Source organism: Haplochromis burtoni, unplaced genomic scaffold, assembly GCF_018398535.1.
Source record: "Haplochromis burtoni strain Fernald_Lab_line unplaced genomic scaffold, NCSU_Asbu1 Contig_253, whole genome shotgun sequence".
Classification (NCBI taxonomy): Eukaryota; Metazoa; Chordata; class Actinopteri; order Cichliformes; family Cichlidae; genus Haplochromis; species Haplochromis burtoni.
The window spans coordinates 868,980-895,920 of record NW_024582614.1 but is presented as its reverse complement, the minus strand read 5'-3'; the positions used below and the strand labels follow the sequence as shown (position 1 = coordinate 895,920).

The window sequence follows — 26,941 nt, the reverse complement described above, 5'->3', positions numbered from 1 at the left end:
AGAGGAGTTAAACAGTCTGATGGCGTGTGGGACAAAGGAGTTTTTAAGTCTGTTAGTTCTTGTCTTTGGGAGAAGCAACCTGTCACTGAACAGACTCTTCTGGTTGTTAATGGCCGTGTGCAGAGGATGCCTGGCATTGTCCATAATGTCCATCAGTTTCTTTAATGTCCTTTTCTCTGCCACTGTCACCAGAGTGTCCAGCTTCATGCCGACCACAGAGCTAGCCTCCTGATCAGTTTCTCCAGCCTGGATGAGTCCTTCTTTGCTGTGCTGCTCCCCCAGCACACCACAGCATAGAAAAGTACTCCAGCAACCACCGACTGGTAAAACATCCTCAGGAGCTTCCTGCAGATGTTAAAAGACCTCAGCCTCCTGAGGAAGTACAGTCGGCTTTGGGCTTTTTTATACAGGTGCTCTGTGTTGCATGACCAGTCCAGTTTATTGTCCCCACAATAAAATAAATTCATAATTATAATAAAGGTCAATCAAATGGACCAATATGGCAAGGCCATGATGATCCACTTGGTAAAATAAATCCGCTTGGCATCTTTCTTGGCCTTAAGACAACAATTCTGATGGCTAAAGATCCAAACGGGACACAAAAAAAAAAAAAGAAAGAAATTATTCAGACGTATCATCAAGCTTTGATAGTTAAATGCTCAGCCAGGTCCCCGTGCCAAATACACCCAGACAGATAAATTAGACAAACCAGAAGGTAGTGCTTCTTGATAACAGCCTCAGAGCTTTTATAACCTCTCAGTTTCACTGTGGCTCAGGCCTGTTAAGCACTTGTCTCTGTATTGCGCAGGATTTTTAATGACTTCTTCACAGTTATGTCGAGGATAATAATAAGAGCTGATGAAAATGAGGGCAGAGCCAGGCTACTTCATGTCTCAGCACAAGTGGGAATCTGTCTTTCTGCCATCACCTGCTAGCAAATTGGCAAGCAGGTAGTAACAACACTGTATAATTAACACATAAACACACTCAAGTATGCCTGAGTTTTGTTCACTGTGCCAAAAATTTATTTTGGCATTGGCTTAGGATTTTTTTTTTTGTCTTACTTGATGTAACAGTAGCTTCAACCTTTATTAAAAAAATAATTGTAGCTTCACATGTCTTTCATCTCCATAAGAATGATGTTTTAATGGATGATAAAAACTCTGATAAAGTCTTAAACTAAAATAATGTTAAATATTTGATGATAACTGTAAATTTGCTTTAGTTATTAAGAGTCCATATAATGTGGTACAAAAAAGTCAGAATTAATAAAACAAATTGCTCACCCTTTCTGTCCATGCAGATTTTTATTTTATTTTAATATACATGGGATTTGTTGGTATCATTGGGATCATTGTCCTATTTCGTGGTCGTAGGTCAAACGTTTAATGAGATGGTCTCACGTAAATATTTTGGTACACAAAGTTCATGGTTGACTCAATAACTACAAGGTGCCGCAGTTCTGCGGTTACAGGTCAAACCCAAATCATCACCTTTCCTTCACTGTGCATGACACTTGGTATGAGGTGTATGTGCTGAGATCCTGTGTATGGTTTCGGCCATGGTGCATCAGAAGAACATCTGAAGTTAAAACAGCATTAAATAGTATTATTTTACTATTGTTTTAACATTTGTCTCTTCCTTCATCTAGGGTGTGATGAAGCGTCGTGAATGTGTTGAATCTTTCCGGTCAATGGTTTCGCCAAAAGAAAGATCACATGAAGCACCCTGACATCTGCTGGTCAATCGATGTACACCAGGAGTGCTGTGATATTACATGTGGGCTACACGCCAGTGGATATGTATGGTCTATGTACCATATGATGTTCTGTAGAATATATATACACACATATATATATATATATATATATATATATATATATATATATATATATATATATATATATATATATGCAACATATATATATATAACTCTGAAATGCATGTGTTGCAGATTGGCTATAATCTAATCTTTTATAAACCACCATCTCCCTCTGGATGCAGTTATAATGTGCAATGTCATGTTTGCATAGTAAGCTAACGATTAATAAGACGATGTCAGAGGAATTGGTGCACAAATTATCATCACTCACAGATCAGTGCTGTCGCTCTCTATACACAGTTCGCACGATTGCAAAGTGAAAGCAAAAAAACAAGCGCAAATTCAAACGCGACTTCAATATGTCACATATTGACAGTGGCTCACCGATGCCAATGACATAATTACCCAGCTACATTTCTGAAAGAATGCAAAAGCATTGACATATATTTTTCCTACAATAGCCCGACGGGCAGGGCAGAGATAGATTTTGGTAGCCCGACTGAAAAAATCGCTAGCCCCGGGACGTCGGGCTAGCGATATTGCGAGCCCTGTATCTGATTGAGGAATCACTCATCTTTGGAAAAGAGAGTTTATTACAGAGAAATGTCTCTTTCCAAAATAAAAGCTATACTATCCGCTTCTTCTGGGCTATATTCTCAGCAGCATAAGGAGAATCATGTGCTAACAGCTGTCTAAATGACTCGGCTAAAGTTAGTAGCATGCTTGTTGTTTTTGTCTTTGCACTAGGATGATGTCGGCGTAAATGTGCAGTCATATTCGTTGTGTTCCCACTAGTGCTTTCAGGTTAATCTCGTTGAAATGACCTTAACGCCACAACACGGCAAATCTCCGTTAACGAGCTACCGCCGATCGCTCCGTGCATGGGGCTAGACGGCCAACACGTTAACGAGCTAACTGCGCTAACACACTAGTTCACACCAATGTAATTGAGCATTGCATGGCACATCCAACATACTGTTTTACTTTAGTCCATGACTCGCTTACCTTCAGGGTCATACGTCACATGAAAACCAAAATAATTCCAAACGCCAGATCTGAATGAGGGTGGGGGAGGTGCCCTGCGCTCTTCCTTCTGACTATGCTGTCTGTGTTGAGCGCTCAGTGGATCTGCGCTCGACAGTGCAGCCTAGGCGGAGTAGTCGAACACAGATTCACTGAGCGCTCAACACAGACAGCATCGTCAGAAGGAAAATTGATAAAATAAATTACAAATGTTGTATTGTTCGATACATATGCGTACCGAACCGAAAGCACTGTATCGAACGGTTCAATATCGATACGAATATCGTTGCACCCCTAATATATATATATATGTATATATATATATATATATATATATATATATATATATATAAAAACACCCAGCACGCCCCTGCGGGCGGTTTATCCTTCAAGCTCGGGTCCTCTACCAGAGGCCTGGGAGCTTGAGGGTCCTGCGCAGTATCTTAGCTGTTCCCAGGACTGCGCTCTTCTGGACAGAGATCTCCGATGTTATTCCCGGGATCTGCTGGAGCCACTCGCCTAGCTTGGGAATCACCGCACCTAGTGCTCCGATTACCACGGGGACCACCGTTACCTTCACCCTCCACATCCTCTCGAGCTCTTCTCTAGATCTATATATATATATATATATATATATATATATATATAAAAACCATATATATATATATACTATAACTAACCATCCTCTCTAAGATTTGTTTGAGAGGATGTATGTTATTATTGGGAGATGTCATGTCAAAATGCTCCCTAACTGCTGATAATTTTTGATGGCACCATCATGTGCTTACAATCTCCTTGCAAGCTCATGATGATTCTCAGAATCAGCTCAGATCCAGTTCACACAAATAAATAATTCCCGTGTGTTTTTGAAAGCTTGAATCATGAATCATAACGAGGCAGTCACATCATTTCAGAGGAGCCTCTTTTGTCTTTGGTCATGTGATATTCTGAAGAACTATATGGACCTCAACATGGGCTTCATTTGGACACGCCCCCTTAAGTGTAACTAACCGGTACAATGATAACAGCAGGAGGAGAATGCAAACTTGATTTGTTTTTTGCAGATAAAATCAAAAAGTCAGTCTATTGATCCGCTATTCTGTAGTCGATCAGGAGGTACTTTATAGGTACAGAAATGTCCAATAATATCCATAACAAAATTATCATACAGTCCGAAATTCTGCTCTCCAGTCAGCTATGAAGTGCTTGTTAAGCAATGCATTGTAACCATTGCAGTGTTTGTGTAGGGGCATGCATGTAGATCTACAAATAATGCAATTACAATCATAATAATTAAAGATAGTCAGCCTACTTTTATTTAAATTTTATTGTCATGTTAGATGAGAAAATGTTGAAAATCTGAATAGATTGTGAACTCCACAGTCCTGAAATGCAGAGTTATGGCAATAAAATTCTTTACATAATTTCAGCGTGCAGGAACTTTTTGGATGGGCCAGTAATCAAATCATGATGATGCACTGCAGCCAAACTGCTTTCTGCACTAACACAATAACATTATAAAAGTCAGAGCAGTCAAAACAAGAAACCTACTGCCCATGCTGAAAATCCTCCCCACACCAGAGAGTCAGAAGGCTACAGAAGGGTATCCTGTATGTGTCTTTTTTTAAGAACCTAAAGAAACCTGATGTGTCACTCTGACACCTCAGCAGCTTTGATAAAAAAAAAAAGGTTATTTGACACCACAGGGAAGGAAATGTTACAGCTGCTTCGAGAAGCTTATTTTTTCATAATTTTGACTAACTTTTTACTCCTTAAATCATTTTCCCTTTATTTGTTTTCCAACAACACTCACACAGGAAAACCCTTCTATTCCCAGTCTGTTCCCACTATGTCTATTCTTGCTGCTTATTACAAAGCGTCTGTGTCCACGTCCTGATTCGGAGTTAATCTGATGTTTCCTCCTTCATCTGGAACCTAGTGTGACCTTCGGAGCGATGCCATGATGTCACCTTAATTTGAGTGTGTGTATCACATGTGAGCACAAAAGCACACACACACTGCAAAAAACACCAGCTCTGCTACTTCCCTCCAAAACCCCTTCTTTACACAGCGTAGCATTGTTTCCGAGCCAAAATTACCACATCAGCAGCACTCCAAATACACCCCACATCCTTCGCTCCCAACCTGGCGACAATGAGAGAGAAATCCTTCTTTTGGAAGAGGAGAGACGGGGATTTCTTCTCTCCCCAGTTCCCAGCGTGGTAATAGCTGCTGTGAGAGCTTTACTAATTGGTTTCTTAATCTTTTGAAATGGGTAAAATAAAGTATCAGAGAGGGTGAGAGAGGCTGAAAATGAGAATGATAAAAAAGAGAGAGGCTCATGTGCTCGTGTCTTTTTTAAATGTGTGTTGTTTACAGTTTGTCTTACTCTGGAACGGTGTATGTGAACACACAAAGTGCAAGTGTACAGTATGTGTGTGGTCTGTGTGTGTGTATGTTTGTGTGGGTGTATGTCTGTGTGTGTGCACGGGGGGGCAATACTTCCTGATGATTCATCAGTGGAAAACACAATTAACTCCCTCACTGCCTCCCAATTATTTCCGTAGAGGAGATTAAAGCCTCCCAACTGAGACGATGAACAATCGAGGACACACAATCATCTGAATCAAATGTTCCACTGGTCAGACCGTCCAGCGGAGTCTGTTTTCACATTGTGGACTCATAGCTTCCCTACCAGCTGTCAGCTGGGATAAGCCTGTCAATCCAAATGAAGCGCTTCTCGTTTTCTTTTTCTTTTTTTGGTCACTCTAAACCAGCTGTGCCAATTACAGTTATGTTGATCATCACCTTACATACATAAATCAATTGGCCGACATTATTATGGGAGGTGATAGAATTGGAGGAAGAGGAAAAGGGAAGAGGTGTGAACCCTCTGCAGCTGGCTGGATGTGGCAGATAGTCTGTATCAGGACACATTAGGGAAAAAAGTTCTAAATGGGTTGAATTACAACATATGTTAAAAGTAATCATTAGTTTTGTCCCTTATTTCTCTTTCAGATTGTTTGTCCTCTTTATCCTTAAAAGGTACACATGTCAGGATTGTTGTAATTGTTATTATTCTGAGTGATTCGCCATCTTTATTGTTTGATTTAAAATCAACAGTAGTGATGTACAGAGGCAAGAATTTATATGTAATGCTAACAGAATAAATACTGTGTACAGTGTGTTCTGAAAAGATGACACATGCTCTATGTTATCACGTTATCACTAATATATGAGGTGTGATTAAAATCCGAGACTCAAAAGAGCCTTTTAATTGACCTGATGTTTAACTGGACCAGTTCGTGTCTAAGGTAATCTTCTTGTCTACGCCCATGCAATCTTTAGCATCTGAGTTATTTTTTTGGTCTCTCAGTGAAAGTCCCACTCACTACTTTGCGCTTGTGCCTCTGCAGTATACAATAGATCTTATTTTCTTATTAATAGATCCTAATTAAAATTTTGCGGGGTGGCCAGTGGACCCTAGGCCCCCCATTTGTGGTTCCCCTGCCCTCACCTTGTCAAAATCCCAACTTGATATTCATTTTTAGGTAGCAGAAGAACTCACAGTGGCTGAGCAGATGAGCTGTGGCAGCAAAACAGTTCAAGAGGACGTCATACCACCACAAAGTGGTACTGACAATCTGAGCTGATGTGGCCTTGGACAAATTGAAAAGTGTTGAAAACAGCAGGATCATCGATAGGAGCCCAGCTCTTCTTACAATGAGGGCGACGATTCCTTACCTGGACTCTCCTTTGAAATTCATTTTGGAAATCATAACTTCCACAGCCCCCCTCCTCCTACAGACTAAAGATCAGAGTCATCAGATAACAGTTACATTGTTATCATCGCACATCTCAAAAGCCAGCACCTGTGACGCTACAGAAGTGCACTGGCACACGTGGCATGACGCACAGTGTAATTCCCTCTAAATTTTTTTTAAAAATAATATGAAAACAGTTTATGAATTTGATATGTTCACTTTGGACTATTTTTAAAAATTTACATGATTTTCAAATCACTGCATTATGTTTATATTCAAAATCTCCTATGGCTACAGTACTTATGAAATCCTGAGCTCATCTCAAGAAGTTTATCCTGTTATGCATTTTTCCCTTTGTACCCTTTAAATTGTCATCATGATGCTTTCTGATAGTTTTGTAACGTTTCATCTCACTATCTCTAAACATTTAGCCAGCACAAAAACTGATTTGACGCAACACATAAATATTGGCCACCATCGATCACATTTTGCATTAACCAGGTCAGTCAACAAGGCCGACACACTAATAGCAACAATTGGTCAATACATCAGTGAACGAGTATATTTTGCACAGGATCTTTTTTGGAACATTTTGCAGGAATGGCAATGTAATAATAGAAGAGAAATTGATAAAGTGATGCAAAGGTAATTGTGAAATTATGTGAAATTAAAATTTGCCTTGAGTCTAATATCCACCACAGGAGGGTGAGGGTCAGAAGGCTCAGACAGAGCATCATAAAATCTTCGCTGATCCTCTGAGTCATGCAGAATTTGCATGCTCACACAGTAATCACTGAAGAAACAGCTGAATTGTTTATGTTCTGGTTTTTTTCAGTTTTCTTTAAGCAAAACACAAGAAGTGTAGCAATAAGATCATAAATAGACTATTTTGATTGTACATACAAATGTAACTCAGAATTCAATACATGCTAATCCTAGAGTGCAATATAATACTTGTGTGTGAAATCCCACCTGCACATACGAGGTATCCTTTGGTATCAGTGCCTCGCTGTACGAGCTCCTACAATATTTTCAGCAAACATGCATCCTGTTGGGACTGCATTTTTTTTTCCCTTTTCCCCCTCACTGATTTTTCTTGTTTTGGAAGCCAAATTTGGTTTGGAGGAGAATGAGTTCCTTCACAACAGCTGCATGTTGGAAAATAATAAATTGGGATTACCAGACGCCCTCTCACTAATGTGAATGAGCAGCATCATAGCTTTGACAAAAACCTTACATACCAGTATACATACAAACTTTATACCATTTAAGTAACCCACAGCACTGACTACACACTGAGAGACATAAATGGGGTTTATCACTACTACATGTCTTTCCATGTGTTTGCTGCTGATTGTGCTAAAAGCTTCTGTGGTTGCAGTTCTTCTTTGGCTGGTTGTTTCTCCAACCAAACTCCCTGCATGCACCATTTTCATAAAAAGTGCCACTCGTGTTTAGACCATTAATTAGCTTTTGTGAGCTGGTTGTAGAGTGAATTACCATTTGGCAGTGAAGCCAAATGCAATTACGGTCATAAGCTCCAAACCTCAAGATGTGCCCCACCTTTGTGAGCAGTGCCAGATCTTTTGTTTCTTACTTTTCCTTACCTTTGTCTGAGTCGTGGAAAACATTTCCATTACTTCTATGTGTGAGTGCCTGAAGTTAAGAGAAAGGCACTTTTTAACAAACTAACAAAGTTAATCCTGTACATGCTGGGGATCATCGCTATAGCATCTCCTAGCTGTGTTTTTGCCTCATTGCTTTGATTTCCTTATCTGAACAAGCAGCTTTTTTTTGTCTTTATCATCTGAACATGCAGACAGAGAATACAGATTGTAACAACAGTACAAGAGGTACTCGCTCAGAATCAGCGGTGTTTTGTCCCGGGGCTCTGATAAGAAAGTAGCAACATGTCTGTCCCGTAGTAGAAATGTTCCTCAGTTATATCAAAGGAAGACATATCCAGTTACATTGTCCAGTTACAAAACGTCCCATATATTTTAAGGAACAACAATGTTTGCAGCATTTTTCGTGGTGTGCACTCTGAGTGCTTTCAGCTTCAGTCAGTACATCTGTTTCTGATGGGTGGGAGGTCCAGCACTTACTGTATACCCCTTCCAGTTAAGCTGGTTTTCTGTCTTCATGACTCTGACTTCACACAGCACAAGGGCCCTGTGTTTTCAGTTTCCCAAATAGGCCTAAATAAAGCATTCTGTCAGAGCCTTGTGGCCTGAGATCAACAGGCGAGTGGAAAGGGTGGTGGTGGTAATGAGGTGACGTTACATATAGGTGAATGCCTGCATGTATGAGATTGTAATCCTGGATAAGTCTCTCTAGCTGGCTTGGGACCAAATATTCCTGCATAACACAATAGGTTTTGGCACATATCCAAAAGTGGACTTGCTCTGGGTTTAACAGCGCAATCCATTCTGACCTTTTTTATTTTTCTTTTCTTTTGAAAGAGCTCATAATAACTAATGTCGCCTGGCCTGAAGAGAGATTGGAAGGGAAAATGTGCGTAAAGGGTTTTTTTTTCCACCATGTGTTTGGTTTTGTGAATAAAGTTGGGGATAACCCTTAAACCCGCCCTGCTCATAAAACTTTTTATCCCCTGCTGGATTAACTGTAACGGTCTCTGTGTCTCTTAAACACTTTTTTTGGCTTGCTGCTCATTATCTCCAACATTTAATTCTTCTGTTTTCATTTTACTCTGGTCCCACTGGTGGCATTCCCATATTCTAGAAAACAACAGTTTGGGCGGTGGAGCTGAGTAAAGCAAACCTTGCTGAAGTGCCATTGAACGCAGACACTAAACATGGTGACATGTCTGGGAACTGTAAAAAATGAAAAGGAAAATGAAAAGAAGAAAAAAAAACATGATACAACTAACTTTTCCCCTGGGTTCGTATAAATAAACTTTATATCTTGGAAAGTTATGTGGGAGAAAGACAGAACAGATTTATGTGGGAGAAAAAGAAGGAGAGGAGGAAAGAAGAAGGAGAAGAGACTGTAAAGAAAAAAATCTCCTAGTTAGAATACAATATATAACAATTAACAAAAATAGATATAATCAAAAAAGAGTCAAGATTATAAAGCAACACACTGGAGTTCATAAAGGAGACATTTTCACACCAGCCAATGACATTTAATGTGTGATTTCACCAAGATTCACTTTTTTTCTCATCTCGCAATGCTGATTCTCATATGCCATATATAGTTGTGGAAATTGTTGCTGCCCTCAGAAATTCCCAAAATTGAACAAACATGATAAGTGGCATGTTATTTGTCCTGTGTTTAACTCTTTACCCATTCAAAGCCTTTCCTGGACTGAGATGTTGTCATGTTTTCGGCCTGCTCATTGAACAAAATGACTGGGTGTGCATCAGCTGCCTATTTAGCTACCCTTGGAAAACCCGACGAACTACTCTGATAGTCTTTATTGATATACTGAGATGTCATGATTGATCATTAAGGGTCCAGGGGAGGTTGTCAAATGTTGTCTTTATGGAGGAAAGACTTTAAGATGCAGAAATTAAGGATCATCACACACAGACCTTGAGACCAGTTAGCCAATCCAGTATCACGGCTTCCCCTGCTGGTACTGCAACTTCTGCATACGTGTCCATGTCATGCTTTGAAAAGGCAAAGTGTGAACTGGACACAGTGGACTGGTATGTCTATTACATGCTTTGCCATGAAATTGGGTTACAATGAGTCAGCAATTCCTTGGTGCTAGGGAAAATCTGTATTACCCTACTGGCTGGTGAATATAGGTCTTAGAGGTTGTTGGCAGTTGTTGGGTGTAAGTGGTTTCAAAAATGGTGCTTCACCAAAAACCTCTTTGTGTGCAAACACAAACACAAACGCTAACTCTCTACAGAGTAGTACTGACCCTTATTACTAAAGTGCAATATTAGAACAGAAACAGGGAAGGTTCTCATTTGAAATAAAATCTGTGCCTTACTGTTGAAATCAACAAGCTAAGAAACAACTTTTAGGCGAGCAGCTACTGTTTCCCCTTTGCATTGTACTCTTCGCAGTATCACTACTGCTTTGCGAGTAATTGGTGAGTGTTTTCAAATGAGTCATCGTCTTCCTTACAATTAATGGCAAGTAAATTTCACTGAATTCACCTAGCAACAGCAAGCAATCCCTTGCCAACCAGTCATATTTTTGATGTCCACCCAGCTTTTCACCTTCTTTTACCATTGTCTGACAGCCCTGAACATTACTGTATGTTATGTGTCTGTACAACAACTTGGAGACCAGTGTATATAATGTACACCGAATAATGATGACAGTGGACTTGTACATGACAAAAATTTACTGATGTACTGGTCAATGAAATAAATGCTGTTTGATACTATACATAGATCCGTCTCATCATATTAGCTGGAGATGTTATATTTTAAGAATGATATGATTTTACCAGGGATAATATTAAAAAGCAAGATATGTTCATCCAGCTGCACATAGTTTGAAGACAGTTAGTTCTGCTGATAAAGAAATTTTAACATTGCCAGCTAACCAGATCAACCCTGGAACAAAACAAGATAGACTTGAATTTGAATGCGTGAACATTGTCTAACATTAGCCAAAAGAAGGGCAGCTCAGTTTTTTGGTTTTTGCAAACAAGCCTCTATGAACTTAATGCACTGCTGATGTTGACTGCCTTGAAATAGAAGTCATCTGCTTTGCACTACTTTGCATAGTTTAACTTTGAGCTTGTCTGTAGAAAAATTCCACTTACTGCTGACTATAAAGTGATTTAATATGAGTCAGTGGATCCAATTGAAGGGATGAGCTAAATCACCACAATTATATGTTAAGTAATAGCAAGCTGTCTTAAGTGTTCTAATCTTGCTCTCTGGATCAGTGCTTTTGAAGTGCAGAAATTTGTCAGCTTTGTGCACCAGTTCATTTAACCCTAATCTGTTGGAGTATTGACTGCTCCACACAAAAGGAATGTTTTGTAGGCAGTAAAATGGCAGGAGTCTGCTTTATATTGTCCCGACTAAGCAATCAAGCTTGCTTAGCAAACCAGTTCCCCCTTCAGCAGTTCTTTTTATTGGATTAAATGATGTGCAATAAAGGCAAAACACCAGGGGTAGTACAGAGAAAAACTAACCCTCTGAGAGTTGTTGTGAATGATACAGACTAACCTATTTGATGCCGTCTCTTTGTCATCAAATGTGTAAAATCAGACATGCAGATTAATATCATTGGGCATTTTGTTTTTCTTTTTAATGTTCTGGGCCTTCAAGAAAGCTCTCATGTTCCAAGAAAATGTGACCAGTACGTTTTCAAAGAGTCTTTGATGACACAGAGTGCTGCTGGCACAAAGACAGACAACATTGGATAAGATGGAGGGAAGAAAAAAAGAGCAAGTGGGATGCATCAGGGAGTTCAGAGAAGAAGCTGTATGCCAGGAGGAAGTGACAGTGTCATGGTACCAGTGAGGCCATTCAAGATCAGAATCGGTTCTGACCCATTTCCCCTCCATCATTCCGGTTCTTTGTCTTCATTTGTCTGCCTGTTGGTTACACTAAACCCTTTCACAGAAGATGCAAGGAACGAGGTGGATTTTTTTGTGTTAGGGTATTAGCCTCTGTCAGCCTAAATAGGCTTTAATTGGGGGGAAGTTTGGTCCAACACAGGCTGGATTTTCTAGACATACACACACACACACACAGGTGCCAGCTGACCCTGCTTTGACTTCTTTCATCCAAATAAGCTTCATCTTGATATCACCACCATATCTGTGCTTTCTTCCCTTTTCTTTTGAAGACTTTTAATCTCTTCTCCTTGTTTCTTCCCTTGTCCTGTCCTGTCTTTCCTCTGTTTTGCTCTCTGTTCTTTGCCTCACAGGAACATAGTTACTTTCTTTCAGCCTTCTAACTTTAAATGTTATGTGTAAGGATCATAAATGTGTATGTGCATGTTGGAATGCTTAAGGCTGGATTTCCAGATTCCAGCACTGCTTCATGAAGCTTTAGCTCTAGGGGGAAAAATGTATTTTTTTTACATTCCCTCAAAAACTTCTGTCACTGACCCACAAAAATGCTTGCTGTGTTTTTACTGCTTCCCTTTTCACTGAATGTCATTTAATGTTCATTTGCTAAATCACAGAAAACGTGTTAACATTACAACCAACTAAACATAACCAACCACAGGATAGTGTACATTTTGGAGACTGACCTTTAAGGCAGCCTTTGACAGATGCTTTAAAGTTTGCTTTATATTGTTAATCACATTGAACTTTTTGTAGGTTCCATTTTATTTGTAGATCAGACTTTCTGGTGTGTCAACTATTCTTTAAAAATGTAGAAGGGCAGTAGAGCCTTTAGCTTTCAGGTTCCTCTCTTGTGGAACCAGATTCTGGTTATAATTCGAGAGGTAAGAACCCTCTCTCGTCCTTTCTTACATGTATCGCACAGCAGGAAGTAGTCCACTTCCGAAGCCTTATGACCACTGGAAATACAGTAAAGGTGATGCCTGGAGAAAGCAAGCAGCAGACAGCACACACAACATGCTCTTGCTAAAAGTTCAGTTCTGTGCTCTTTGAACATCAGTGCTGTCTGAAATGACATTCACCTTGTGTTAGGGATCTGGTAGGTTAAAGGGGCGTCAGACATTTGCATTACGTAGCTCACATAAAAATTAATTTGTGCATTTGTAAAAACTTGGATCAGGTCACCCTCTGCCAGCATTATGCTGCTACTGGCTCAGGCTGCTGGGGTGAGAACCTCTCTCACCCCACCTACTGCATGTTATTAGCTTTAATGTTTTCTGTCTCCTGTGATTTGTGCTTTTTTCCTGTTTCTCCGCTCTCCCTACTTCCTGCCCACTGTTGCTGAGTGTTTGCTCATAGAGGGAAAGATTGGATCATTTGGTTTGTATCTATAAAGTTTCTTTGAGGTCACTATTGCTGTGAACTTTTGTTACATGAACAAAGCACTAATAAAAATCTTACAGCTTTAGGGCACAATGTCACCGTCAACTTGGTATTCCCTTAGGCAGTCTAGGAATTAATCTCCATGAAAACAGCTATTGACCAATGGGCTGCTCAGTTCTTGGTGATGTGGATAACTTTATCATATATCAGTTTATCATTTTCTGTCCTTACTATTCTGGCATGTCAGTGTAAAATAGTCCAAACAGGACCTTTAACTTTATCTTGAGGGAACTTCTAATGCACTGGTCTGAATATGTGATGATCATAAATCATCAAATTCAAACTAAAGGTCAGGTATTGTAACAATAGTTCCCGAGTTCTTTTTAGCAAAGTGTCCAATACAAGCGTGATCAACTTAAGCAGCTCAGACTGAGGCTGTTCCGTGATGTCGTTTATTGCTGCTGCTGCTGCAGTGCTCGGTAGCCTTTTATTAAGCAAAGCGCGGTCGCAGTCGCGCGGGCGCGCACAGCTATATCCTGTGACTGAAAGCATCCCAGCTTCATTCACCCCGGAGATCACAGGACCGATGGGAGCTGCCATCAAACTCCTCAGAGCGGAGATAAAGGCTTTTGGTTCTTTTGCGTTTTCCAGACAGACCTGCCCTCGGTTTGTGAGTTTTGAAAATTTACCAACCTGAAGTGCCAACACGCTCAAACGCTGCAGAGGGCAGAAATGGGTGATTTTTGAAAGGCTCATACTGAGGACAAAATGATGGATATTCCTGGATATGTGAATGCAAAAAATGCCTAATGCTTCCATCGGCACCTGTTCTGTCTAGACCAAAATGAAAAGCAACTGGACATACACTTGATGTCAAGTCTGATTGTGTGATTTGCTTTAAACGTCGGACCTGTGGACGAATATCGGTGGGATCCTAAGATTTGTACTTTTTTTTATTTTGTTTTATCTTTTTAAAACTTGGACTCTCATTTTTCGCGGTCACTTAAAAAATAATCCCTTAAATCTCTTTGGCAGTGACTTACACCGCGTGCAGAACAAGCAGAAGTTTGCTTCCATCCTTTTAATTTCATTCGGGATTTCACAGCTCTTTCATTAAAACTGAGGAGGTATTCTGTCCTCCCGAGGGATGATGAGAGCAGGGAGCGACAGCCCGGCTCCTTCGGTGGATTTTCGACCTATTCTGGTGCCTATGCAGTGGATCTGAGAGGAGATGAGAGCCGCAGTCTACCACATCCTTGCCGGCTACCTCTGCGTGTTACGCACCGTTGCTCAGGTGAGCTGAATCAAAACACTCTGTGTCTTTTCTGCTGCGTGTTGTGAGATTTTTACTCGCAGCTATTTAGCTTGTAAACAAGTAATAGAACTTACAGAGACTCAGTCCTGAAGATTAACGTACTGAATACAACAGATGAAATCTAGTTTATTTGCGTAATTACGCACGAGCATTAATCTTACGCACAGTACCTGTTTGATACTTTTTGAAAACCCGCCACCGAGTCAGCTTGAAAGCCAGCTGCAGATAAGTAACGTTTGCGTGATCGTGATTTACGCACCAACTATGGCAGTATTGTGTTCCCACCCCCAATAAACCCACCCCCTTTATTCCCACAGGAGTCTCCTCTCCCTCAGGAGCTTCTGGAGCGGCTCTCTCGCAGCGAGATCCGCAGCATCAGCGACCTCCAGCGGCTGCTAGAGATAGACTCCGTAGGTAAAGCACTTCATTATAATACAAGTCTCCCACAGCCACAAGTTGGATTAATGATCCTTACAGAAAAATGAGGTTATTCATAGAAAAATCTGTTCATGTGATGCCTGTGACAGATTTTTAATAAAATATATGAAGAAATAAATAAACATGGTGCAGATAAGATCAGACGTGTTTTTTAAAGTGATGTGAAACATAATGCCAAGTATGCAATTTTAATCTCCTCAGGGAAGTAATTTTTAACTCTAAGAGCACTGCACAAGGCTACATCACGTTTGTGCTTGTGATCAGTGTCAGGGTTTCATGCACCAAGTGGCAGCAGACATAACTTGGGGCCAAACCTCTGTAGCATTTAAAGCTAAATAGTAGGCTACAATTTTTTTAATGAAATTTGAAAAGTCACAGGAAGTTACTGTAGAAACTCATATTTCTTTGCACCAGATCAACACTTGTGATTTTTTTAATCTATCTTTAATCTACTTCTGAAATTAGGAGCAATGCACATGTTTGTCTTATTTTAGCATGTCATTGAAAAATGATGTACCTTTAGTCATACAAAGATCCAAGCAGGCCTTAACTTGACTGAGTAACAGATAAACATCAGGCACAGGGAGCTTAAATGTGATAGTCACGGCTGCTTCCCTCCCTGTCAGTGCCTTGAAAGACTCTGACTTGAGGAATTAGTTGCATCTGGTTCAAGATTCTTTGTCTTCTCAGCTCACCACTGGATGTTTCTCAGAAAGACCAGAAGCAACTTTTGTTTTTCTTAAAAAAATCATCTGTATCTTTTCTGCTCTGCTAGCAGCTGACTGTGTAGCTGAGATCACAAAAAAGAAGGCTTTGTGTGCAGTTCAATCATAAACAGTCTCCAACTTTTGAAGAAAAAAAAAAGCACTGGCGTTTGCCTTCAATAAACACTGATGTCTGTGTTTATTATGCAGGTAATAAATCTGAGCAGATTGAATCAGTGAGGTGAGACAGGAGGAAATAACTGTGGCATAAAACACACTTTATTGCATCCACTCATCCACATTTCAGCCAAATAAACTTTTTTTTTTTTTTGCTGCGTGAACTTTTTTTTATTTTTTTCTGTCTGCAGTGCTGAGTGGTGCCACCATTAATCCTGGCATCATTGAGATGCAAATGTCGAGGGTGACGGCTCCCCGGCTCGGTGGGGGTCAAGTGGCTCACTTCATTATACTGTTGTCATGCTGCCCATTATTGGTTTGAGAGGAGGGCTCGCTGGAAGGCTGCTGTGTTGCTATGTATAATTCATGCTCAAATTCCTGCATGTCAGGGCGAGAGAGGGAGACACACGGGCTCAGAAAGAGAGAGAGAGAGAATGAGAGAGAGAGAGAGGGAAATGTCGAAGGTGGACTTTGTTGTGTTTTAGAAGCACATTGTGTATGTAGGCAGGCGTGTGTATGTGTGTGTGTGACTGTTTGCATGTACATATGGCCTCAAGAATGAGGAGCGCACGCAGACATCTACACGGTGACCAAAAGAAGCATCAGGCTTGGTATTCAGGATCAAATTAAAAGAGTCCTGCCTAGACATCATTTACTCTGATTTCCTGGAACCTTGCTCCCTTTTTCCACCCACACAGACACACAAATCTACACAAATCCACACTGCACACACAATCTTTGCTCAGAATTTATTGGCTTTAAACATGTCTGTTGGTATCCTGTGGTTTGGAAGTACTGAATGGCTTGAAGAATCTGCGAAAACTGTGGACACATCTCTAGAAGGCACACACACACAAAGCTAAGATTTAAAACTAAGCCTTGAGGGCAAGATTGGCTAATATAAATCTTTATGCCATAAATCATCAGTTATTAACTAAAGAATATTATCCACTTTAGGAAAGTTTCCGTAAACTGGATGTTTGTCTAATCTCAGGTGTAGTATTGTCACAACTTGCCAAAACCTTGCACAGAAAAATAAATAAATAAAAGATTAAACTAAGCTCACTACCACACATTACTACCACCAAACCAAACTGAACTGACAAATACAATTTATGGCCAAGTGTCAATGAGTGTTAGAGTTTCCAAGATTAAATGTAGATAGAAGATGTTTCAGTGTTTGTAGGAATAACTCTGGGTCCCTCCTCTTCATGAAAACATTCTTGACTGGTGCTTGGTAACTCAAGGTTTCAGCTTCCTCCACAGATTTCCTATTGATCTGAGGTCTGGAGACTGGTTAGGGCCCAGGGGTGTTGAACTCCAGGCCTCGAGAGCCGGTGTCCTGCAGGTTTTAGATATCACCCTGGGTCAACACACCTGAATCAAATGATTAGCTCTTTGCCAGGCCTCTGGAGAACTTCAAGACATGTTGAGGAGGTCATTTAGCTTTTTAAATCAGCTGTGTTGGATCGAGGATACATCTAAAACCTGCAGGACACCGGCCCTTGAGACCTGGAGTTCGACACCTGTGGGCTAGGCCATTCCACACATTAATGTGTTTCTTCTTTATCCACTCCTTTCTTGCCTCTGTGGTATATTTTGGGTCATTGTCATGCCAGAAGACCCATTGATGACCCATCTTCAGTGTTCTGGCTGACGGAAGAAGGTTGTAGTCCAAGATTTTTCCTGTCTTTTGGCCTCTCAGTGCGCTGCCCAAAACATAATATTTCCACCTTTGTGCTTGATGTGGGGATGGTGTTCTTTGGCTCATACAAAGCATTTCTGTTCATCCAATCAGATTCTGGTTACATCTTTCATCAACGCCTCAGTTTATAAGTTTAATGTAAATATTTTTCTGGATTTTTAGTTGATATTCTGTCTACTATCAAATTTCGTTGTAAGTGAGCAAACATAAAAATTCAGCAGGGAATCAAATAATTGCTTTCTCCACTGTACATCTAACCAGTACCACGTGGCGATCGTGGCTCAAGAGTTGGGAGATTGCCTTGTAATCGGAAGGTTGCCGGTTTGAGCCCTGGCTTGGACACTCTCGGTCGTTGTGTCCCCTACTGGTGGTGGTCAGAGGGCCCCTACTGGTGGTGGTCAGACGGCCTGGCCTCTGTCAGTGCGCCCCAGGGTGGCTGTGGCTACAATGTAGCTTGCCGCTTTGGGGTCCTTAGGGACTAGTAAAGCGCTATATAAATACAGGCCATTTACCAGTAATAGAAGCAAAAAAAGTGCATTAAAGTCACATAACAGCAAATAATTCACAAAGAAGCTACTTAGAAAGTTCAAGTTTGCTTGCAATGTGATGTCATTTCCAACTTAACAAAATCTTTGCTGTGTGTCTGTGTGTGTGGATTACATTCAAATGTACCTGGAATAGGCACTGAAACAGTTTCATTTGGGGCTCGTGTACATGCAGAGAACTCAGTAGCTCACTGACATCATAACTCATAATAACCTGGTTAAACTGCTTCTCTGATCAGGAGACACTTGATAAAGATATCCGTAATGAGCAGCTTGCTGTAGCATGTAAACATGCCACCACTTTTCCTTCTTTTGTATTTTGGTCAGTCAGCTGTCAAGTTATCTTGATAAGGAGATTCATGGTCCCATGAGGATAAATTACAAATATTTTCTATTTTGGCTCGGCCAACAATGTGGTGCGTAAGATTTCATGAAACTTAAGGGACAACTTCTGATGTCCAAAGAACCAGGATCAACTGAAGTGATGCATCATGGCCCAAGATTACAATAAATAGGTATTATTTTTAATTCTGAATCATGCAACGTTAGTCCAGTAGTGTCCAAGGATGGAAATGTGGGGCTGGAAATGAGCAAAATAAAAAATATCCAATATCACCCAAGAGAATATTTGTGCTTCTCAGAAAATGAACTTTATGCATGCATGTTATCCACAATAGTGCGTTAGTATGTGTCTGTGTTTTTGACACAAGGATCTTTGTTGTTAACATTTAGAGTGTGTATTGTCTCAGTATGCTTGTGTTATTTTGTCTCTGTTCAGAGAACGAGGTGATCGAGGAGACCAAACACAGCTACCACAAGGACTTCTCTCACAACTTCCCCGACCTAAAGAGAGCACACACACATACCAGACACAGGAGGAGCACTGGTGAGAAACACACACACACATGTAGTCAGCTTGAGCCTCAGGTCCACTGGTTATCTAACTATTCTTTTGTAGTTTCCAAAAATTCTATATTGTATAACGTTAATAGGAAATACTAGTATTTGTATAAAAAGTGAACCATTGATGCAGGTTTGATCAGCCATGTTTGTTCACCTGCAGTGGTAGAAGAGGCCTTGCCAGCAGTGTGCAAAGTTCGGACAGCAATTTATGAAATTCCCAGGAGCCAGGTGGATCCCACATCGGCCAACTTCATCATCTGGCCTCCCTGTGTCGAGGTGAAACGCTGCACCGGCTGCTGCAACACCAGCAACATGAGGTGCCAGGCGGCTCGCAAACACTACCGCACTGTTAAGGTAGCTTTCTGTTGCTTCTCTCTATACATGTGACCACCTGTGTGTCTGTTTCAGACTCTTTTGTGTTCAAAAGAAGCTTTGTTTTCACATCACATTTGGAAGAGGTAAAGATTTGCATATAGGGAGTCTTGGGGGTTACCAGGTAGCACAGGTCGACACTACACTGCACTGATGAGCACAGCTAGACCCCGGCATGTAGGGTTAGCTTTGTAATTGTTTCTTTCTGCTTCAAACATTCCTTAGAACAGAAACCTGTTAGGTAATGAAAACACATGCATACATTCACATATAAAACAAATATAACTAATAACTTTGTGCTGTCAAAGACATAATTCGGTCAAAGGAAAGAATAAGACTTTATATCAACACTGTACGTGCACACTTGCACTGCTTCAATTTTTGATATCCATCATTAATTCATTAATAAATCAATTTCATTTTAATCTTTACTCATTGCCATCACTTTAAACTTTTTCTTAAGAATCAAAGAAAATGAATATAATTGCCATAAACCAAAACTGTGTGTAACCATAGTGTTATTTAACATTTTCTGAACTGTAGATATGTTTATGGAGCTGGAGCCAGGCCAGGCTGGAGCCGGGTACACCCCGGAGTGGAAGAGCCATTACCAAATACCACAAATTTTGTATTTCCAAGTTTGTCATAAACCATTTCCTATTGAAGCCAGGCAACTGAGAGACTTCCCATAAGATGTGAAACTGACGAGTTAAAGTTAGGAAGAAGCATCCGGAAAAGGCTTTGTTGTATTTAGTAGAAACAGTCTTTTTATCATGTCTAAGTAATCTGCCATTTATCTGTTGTTTTTCTTTGTTTAAATTAGAGTCCCTTAATAGAGACTAACTGCATATGAAGTGCAAAATTGTGGCCAAGAGCTTTGGCACTCACACAAAATTTGTTTTTCATGCACTTTGGCACAATTTTTATTTCATTTCTTTCACAAGGATGTCATGAATTTCAAAAACCTATTATTACATTTCTCTAGTGCACTTGTCTGTCTTAGTGCATGCTGTATCTTCTTATATGTCACCTTCAACTTTCATTATGAGGAAGAGGACAAAGTCACAGAGGACTAAGACTGTTCTTTGGGGCGATTGTGGCTCAAGAGTTGGGTGTTTGTCTTGTAATCGGAAGGTTGCCGGTTTGAGCCCCGGCTCGGACAGGCTCAGACAGTCTCGGTCGTTGTGTCCTTGGGCAAGACACTTCACCTACCGCCTACTGGTATTGGCCAGAGGGGCTGATGGTGCAATATGGCAGCCTCGCCTCTGTCAGTCTGCCCCAGGGCAGCTGTGGCTACAACTGTAGCTTGACTTAACCAGTGTGTGAGAGTGAATGAATAGTGGTATTGTAAAGCGCTTTGAGGGTCCCGAAAAGCGCTATATAAATGCAATCCATTATTGTTTGGTGTCTGACACATACAGTAGCCAGAGACAAGAGTTTTCTTCCACAGGGATATCCTGTGACAATAGAAGTGGTTCAAATTAGTTTAAGGGATATATTCTGTGTAAACATTTAGCAAAAGGCTTCTGTTCCTTGTCTTTTACTGGCACTGACCCGGAAAGTGTAGAAAACGAATAATGGCACAGAACGTGTAAATATGCAGCCACTTACTGGAGGTATATACTCTACACCTGCCAAAAACAATTACTCTCCCCAGCTTAACCATTGTGTGTGTGTGTGTGTGTGTGTGTGTGTGTGTGTGTGTGTGTGTGTGTGTGTGTGTGTGTGTGTGTGTGTGTGCGTTCGTGTGTGTGCCAGTGACTGAAAATCTGGCAGTGAGGTAGCACATGAACATAATAGCTTCCCTTTGATCTCATCCAGAGCTGGAAATAAGACTCAGTAAACCCCAACTGGTTCACAGTCACAAGAGTCCAAGTGGGAGCTGACCCAAGGAGTGTGTGTCTGTGTGTGTGTTTGGCACACAGGAAGTGCATTTATTGTACTTTTAAACTGTGCTGATGATGTTGATGTTAATAGTTACTTTAATAATATGAACATGAAATATTAATTTCACAGGTTGATTGGTTGATGTTTGACTGATAATCTGGGGTGAGAGGGAAAGACGTGTAAGAGTGTGCTGCCAGAGGTCAAGAGGGAAAACGTGAATAAAACAGGAGGGGAGGGTGGTTTGATACTCTGTGCTTTGGCCCGCTGAAACCCAATCTGAGATGAAAGGGCTCATCCTTTGTCTGCTCACAGAGGAAATCAAAAATAAAGTCACTCGCATGTGCTGAGATTCAGTGCTTAGAGGGTAAACGGTCACGACTGCAACTGCACTCACTTAAAGCTAAAGGGAAGATGGCAGGGTGAAGGTTTAGGGGGTGTGTCCATATGTGAGAAAACAAAGAAAGAGCCTCAGTATTGATATATATATGAAGACTACAGCAGGCTGGAAGTCAATCTGTAATGCCCTTTTAAAAGCTGCTGTCTTGAAATGATGTTTACTTGTTTTTTGAGAATAGACTGTATATAAAAGATGGATATCATCATTGTGAGATCACTCACTGCCATGTAAAGTTTCCACTTGAAGCCTCTGCTTTGTCACCTAGCTAACGTTCACAGGTTTGGAAGAAGTACATCAGTAGACTGACTGAATGCATAACAACTGCCAAGTTGCCTACAAAAAACATCGATTTTTCTTACTAGAACTACAGCAGCAACTGTAGTGTAAGTCTGCAGGAATGAACTATTAATTTAATAGTTGATCTAATCTAATCTAACTACTCATATATATAACAATTATAGCAGACCTCGACTATTTGAAGTGATGGCTCACCCCTTCTAGCATATTGTCAAGGTCTAGTCAATGTCATATGTGCTGTTTAGCTGCACAGCTGCTCACCTCAGCTGAACCTTCTTGTGGGTTTTTGTTTTTTCAAAGTCTTAGCTATGCTATTTCAGAGTCTGTTAAGACTTGAAGCAAAGATGGTTGTGCAATTGGACCTGGCAAAGTGCAGACTTGGCTTGCTAACAAGGATGTTAGCATTACGCATGTACTGTGCTTCTGTGGTTCTTTTATTGTTTATGTAAGATAAAAGTATGTTGGGTGTGTATTTGTTCATGAACTAGAAAGACCCATTGCTACATGAGTAGCTAGGCTCGGGGCGCTAGTGTTGATGTCAAATGTGACACAAAACAACATATGCCTCACTTAGTGTAAGTGAAATCAAACCTCCTATCAGTGTTCCATTCATTCTTCCAAACGAGATCACACACACCTGTGTGCTTGCACAAGTACAAGAAAGCATTTTATCTGTAGCACCTGTATCATACATAACCTGTCTCATTCTAACTTAAATAGCACTATCGTTAGGTAGTTTTTGGGATCAACAAACCTATATTGTTGCAAACATAAATTTAATCATGATTCGATTTTGCAGAAGTTTAGTACATGATGAAATTTACAATAGCTTCAAATAATAGAGTCTACATCAATTTAATGAACAAAACTATGTTAGATTGTTGAGGTAAAGAGGACAGAAAGTGGAGGAAACAGGAGATAAGTTTACAATAAAAAGTGAAATTTTAATGATGGTGGTCTAGTCAAACATTTACCAAAAAGGAGATACAAACATAACATCCACACTTGTCCAAAATAGTGATGCGCGAATCATGTTCACGTTCAATACTCGAGAATCACTTTACTGACTCATGAATCATGATTCACAAGCCCAATTGACTCACTAACTCATCCCCGTTGCTGTTAGCAAACTAATTTCCTTAGTAGAAATATATGTAGCTTATAATTAAAATTGTGGGGGAAAAAAACAAGAGCCAGTTTCTTAACAAAAACATTTCTGCTCTGAACTGGAAGAAAAAACCCTGAGTAGAAGCTCACATCAAGACAATAGCTCCTTGGTTCACAGTAGCATCGCTCTGCTAACATGCTAACAGCACATTTTAGCTACTCACCCCCTCCCTTCCTGCGCTGAATCATAGCGCGAACAAATCACTCAGGACTCACTCACCCCCTCCCTTCCTGTAATGAATCATAGAACGAGCGTAAGCGAATCACTCAGGACTCACTCACCCCCTCCCTTGCTGTGCTGAATCATAGCGCGAACAAATCACTCAGGACTCACTCACCCCCTCCCTTCCTGTAATGAATCATAGAACGAACGAATCACTCACTGGTCATGTCCAAATTCATGGGCTGCATCCTCCTGAGGACCCGGCATTCGCGGTCTACGCGGGCCAGGTCCTCAGAAGTGCGTGTAGGCCGGAAGTAAACGGCTGGGGAAATTGGACGGTCTAGCCTTCTGATTAGCGTCACCGCTGTCTCGTTGGAGTTTAATAAACTCAGCCGTCTGCTCCTTGCTAGCTAAAATATAACAGGACACTGGCGTAAATTCTCGACCGTGTCATACTCCTGTTTAATCAGTTTTCTGTTTGACGTTTAGTCAAAACCAAGGAGGAACCCACCCGGGGGATTAATAAAGTTTTATTTTATCTAATCTAATAACTTTAATCTCAGCCAAACCGATTTACTCACAAACAAACAAACAAAGCACTGAAAAAAGCCCAACAATAACATTTTTAGGTTGTCTAAGTGACTTATATATTACGTTTAACCTGAGTAGCAAAAATCCGCGGTGATCTGAAAATGATGTGCCGGGAGTTGTGCCGTTCTCGGCGGCTTCAGTGAACCTCGAGCTCCCAGCTAGCTATCGAGCTGGTGACTAGCAGACGTCTCCGAAAACGCCGAAGCACTTTTGCAAATATGCGATATCTTGATAAACCGAGCAGATATTTGATGTTTACACAGCTACATTAAAAAAAAACCCAACTTGAGGCCCTGACACTGGGAGATTCTCAGCTGTAACTAATGACCACCTCCATTAGCTGTTTGAGAAACTCTTTGTCATGTTTTCTATTGAATATTTCTGGCAGACTAGTTTTAAACAAAAACCTTATAAATGTGTTCTTAAAAATCCACTGGATGGCTATGCTAATTTACAAAAAAACTGAGACTAAACTTTGATGTCAGATATGTTCTCCAGTAGTCAGTTCATTGTGTTTCCTATTCTTTAAAAACGTAATCTACTCAGCTTATAAATTTGATTAAGTTAGTACCTAGCACTAGTACTAGACAGCTAGTTTGGCTAGCAAGGTGCATCTGGTGCAAGGTGCAAGTTAGCATTTCTGATGCTAACTTTGACTAGAAAAACTCATTCTAACCCAACACACTCAACAGAAAAGCAGAACATGCCTTAGAATGTGTTTTAGTGCAAGGGAACTTTGGGTAAAGGCACACAACTACCACTCAAGATAGCTACACAGAACTTATGTAATTTCTGTATTCCTTTTATTTTTCAAAGCTGGCAGTAGGATTGACTGTACAAATTCATGCAGTGAGCTAGTTAGCGGGGCTTGCCTATGCTAAAGAGTATTAACAAACATGCTTTAATTCACTCCTCAATAAAGTTTTCTCTCTGTCTCACTTTCTCTCCCCTCAGGTGGCGAAGGTGGAGTACGTGCGAAGGCGGCCAAAGCTGAGGGAGGTGCAGGTGAGGGTGGAGGATCACTTAGAGTGCACGTGCACCAATAAACGCCATATCAGCCCAAACTCAGACACAGACAATGGTGAGCATATAGCTGCGTATCTTTGTGTGCGTGCATGTGTTTGTGCATGGGCGTGGGCATGGGGGTTTAGGCTGGCTCACTTCACATGTTACGGCTCCTCTCAGAACTGATAACATCTGAGGCATTTACAGTGTTTTTCCTGCCTGAGTTAATTCTCCCTCAGGGCAGCATTTCCCTTCACACACACTAACCCATCCACTCACACACACACACACACACACATACATGTGTGCACACACACAAACATATGTTTCAAAGACCCCCATTCTATATTATTAAAATCTTTCCTACTCGACGTAAACAGGGGTTAAAAAAAAACATTGTTGTAGTGCACAAAGGTTCTTGGAGTTTAACCATCCTGTCATCATGTTTGACTTCTGTTGAACTTGCTGACTTCCTGCAGGTCGTGCTTACATCAGCTGAACTTAAAGCAATATAATTATGTAATGCTTTGTCCATTTCAGACCTTGGCAGCTCATTGTGTTAATGCAATTACTTTCTATTTCATGATAAGCCAAAAAGGAAAAAAAAATGCAATTTAGATGTCCAGTGGTGGTGCAGAAAACAGTCCTTTGTGTGTGTGCGTGTGTGTGTGTGTGTGTGTGTGTGTGTGTGTTGTTATTCAGTCGAAGATAAAGCTAATGCTTTATGCTAATAAAAGAAGCTATGTTCATGTTCCTTTCTTGCAACAGGCATCAGGTGAAGAGCAGCAGACAGATGTAGGAGTGGAGGACACCTTGAGGATAATGATGTAATGGAAAGCAAGGACAAGCACCTTCTGCCTGTGACTCCTTTAACACCTGCCATCAAAGTAACAGTGAAAAGGTCTAACGGAGCATATTTTGTCCACGACCTTTTGGAGTTTTGATGGAGCATTACTGACTCACCATTTTCCAAAAAAAAAAGCAAAGCATCAAACTTCCACAAGTGAACTCCAATTTTTTTTTGATGGAGACGAGAAATGATGAGACGATGACAAAGCGAACTGACATTCTGGTTCTAGGATGTTGAAGGGCATATTGACTGTATCATGCTCCTTCTCCAGAGTATAAACCGCTCAGTGACTCGGATTATAAACTGGGGCAAAATCCTTTCTAGAAACAGTGACTGGGATTAGTTTTTGTACTCCAAGATTTACTCTTCCTCAGAAAAGCACTCACACACATGCACGTATATCCTCTTATTTTTATAACGTCTCGTTTTCTATTTCTATTGCTTATCAGTTCTTTTTCTGATATGTTACCCAAATAAAGAATGGATGGGAAATAATCCTTCCGACATGTTACTGATACTAATAAAATATTTATATGAAAACAAATTGGGTGTGGTGGTCAGAAAACAGCTTGCAGCAAACAGGTTTGTCAGAGAGTGACTGAAGGGACAGTAACACACAAACACACACACACACACACACACACACACACTGAACCTTGGCAAAAGTGAGACTAGAAAACAGAAAAGCATGAAAATGCTGATTATGGAGCAGAATAGCCAACAGCTAACAAGTGATCTTTTTGTGCTGTTTAAAGAGTTGTGTTATTTCAAACAGGTCAAAGAAATGACAGTAATAGTGGCGTAGGGGAAGGCAAATGTTTTTATTGGTGACCTCATCTCCTGACTCACTAAACCAGAAGGAGGAGAAGGTGACTTCATATCAAACCACTTTCTTCATATTCGCTTTCATTACTGCTGACA

The 26,941-nt window shown here is 40.6% G+C and overlaps 1 protein-coding gene across 1 annotated transcript; it reads left to right on the top strand.

Annotated features, from left to right (window-relative positions):
- Positions 1-13,987: 13,987 nt before the first annotated feature.
- LOC102314301 (platelet-derived growth factor subunit A) lies at positions 13,988-26,564 on the top strand. The gene is made up of 6 exons (XM_005938443.3): positions 13,988-14,798; positions 15,137-15,233; positions 19,167-19,274; positions 19,452-19,645; positions 25,120-25,246; positions 25,939-26,564. Exons 1-6 carry the CDS (start codon positions 14,736-14,738, stop codon positions 25,947-25,949), a joined length of 600 nt encoding a protein of 199 aa, XP_005938505.1. The 5' UTR covers positions 13,988-14,735; the 3' UTR covers positions 25,950-26,564.
- Positions 26,565-26,941: the final 377 nt, after the last annotated feature.

What these genes read in the sequence shown, in the direction of transcription:
- LOC102314301 (XM_005938443.3), top strand. Translation starts at nt 14,736, where the DNA reads ATGAGAGCCGCAGTCTACCACATCCTTGCCGGCTACCTCTGCGTGTTA. An exon ending in TGTTACGCACCGTTGCTCAG is followed by an intron (nt 14,799 to 15,136) that starts GTGAGCTGAATC and finishes TTATTCCCACAG; the next exon opens with GAGTCTCCTCTCCCTCAGGA. An exon ending in GCTAGAGATAGACTCCGTAG is followed by an intron (nt 15,234 to 19,166) that starts GTAAAGCACTTC and finishes GTCTCTGTTCAG; the next exon opens with AGAACGAGGTGATCGAGGAG.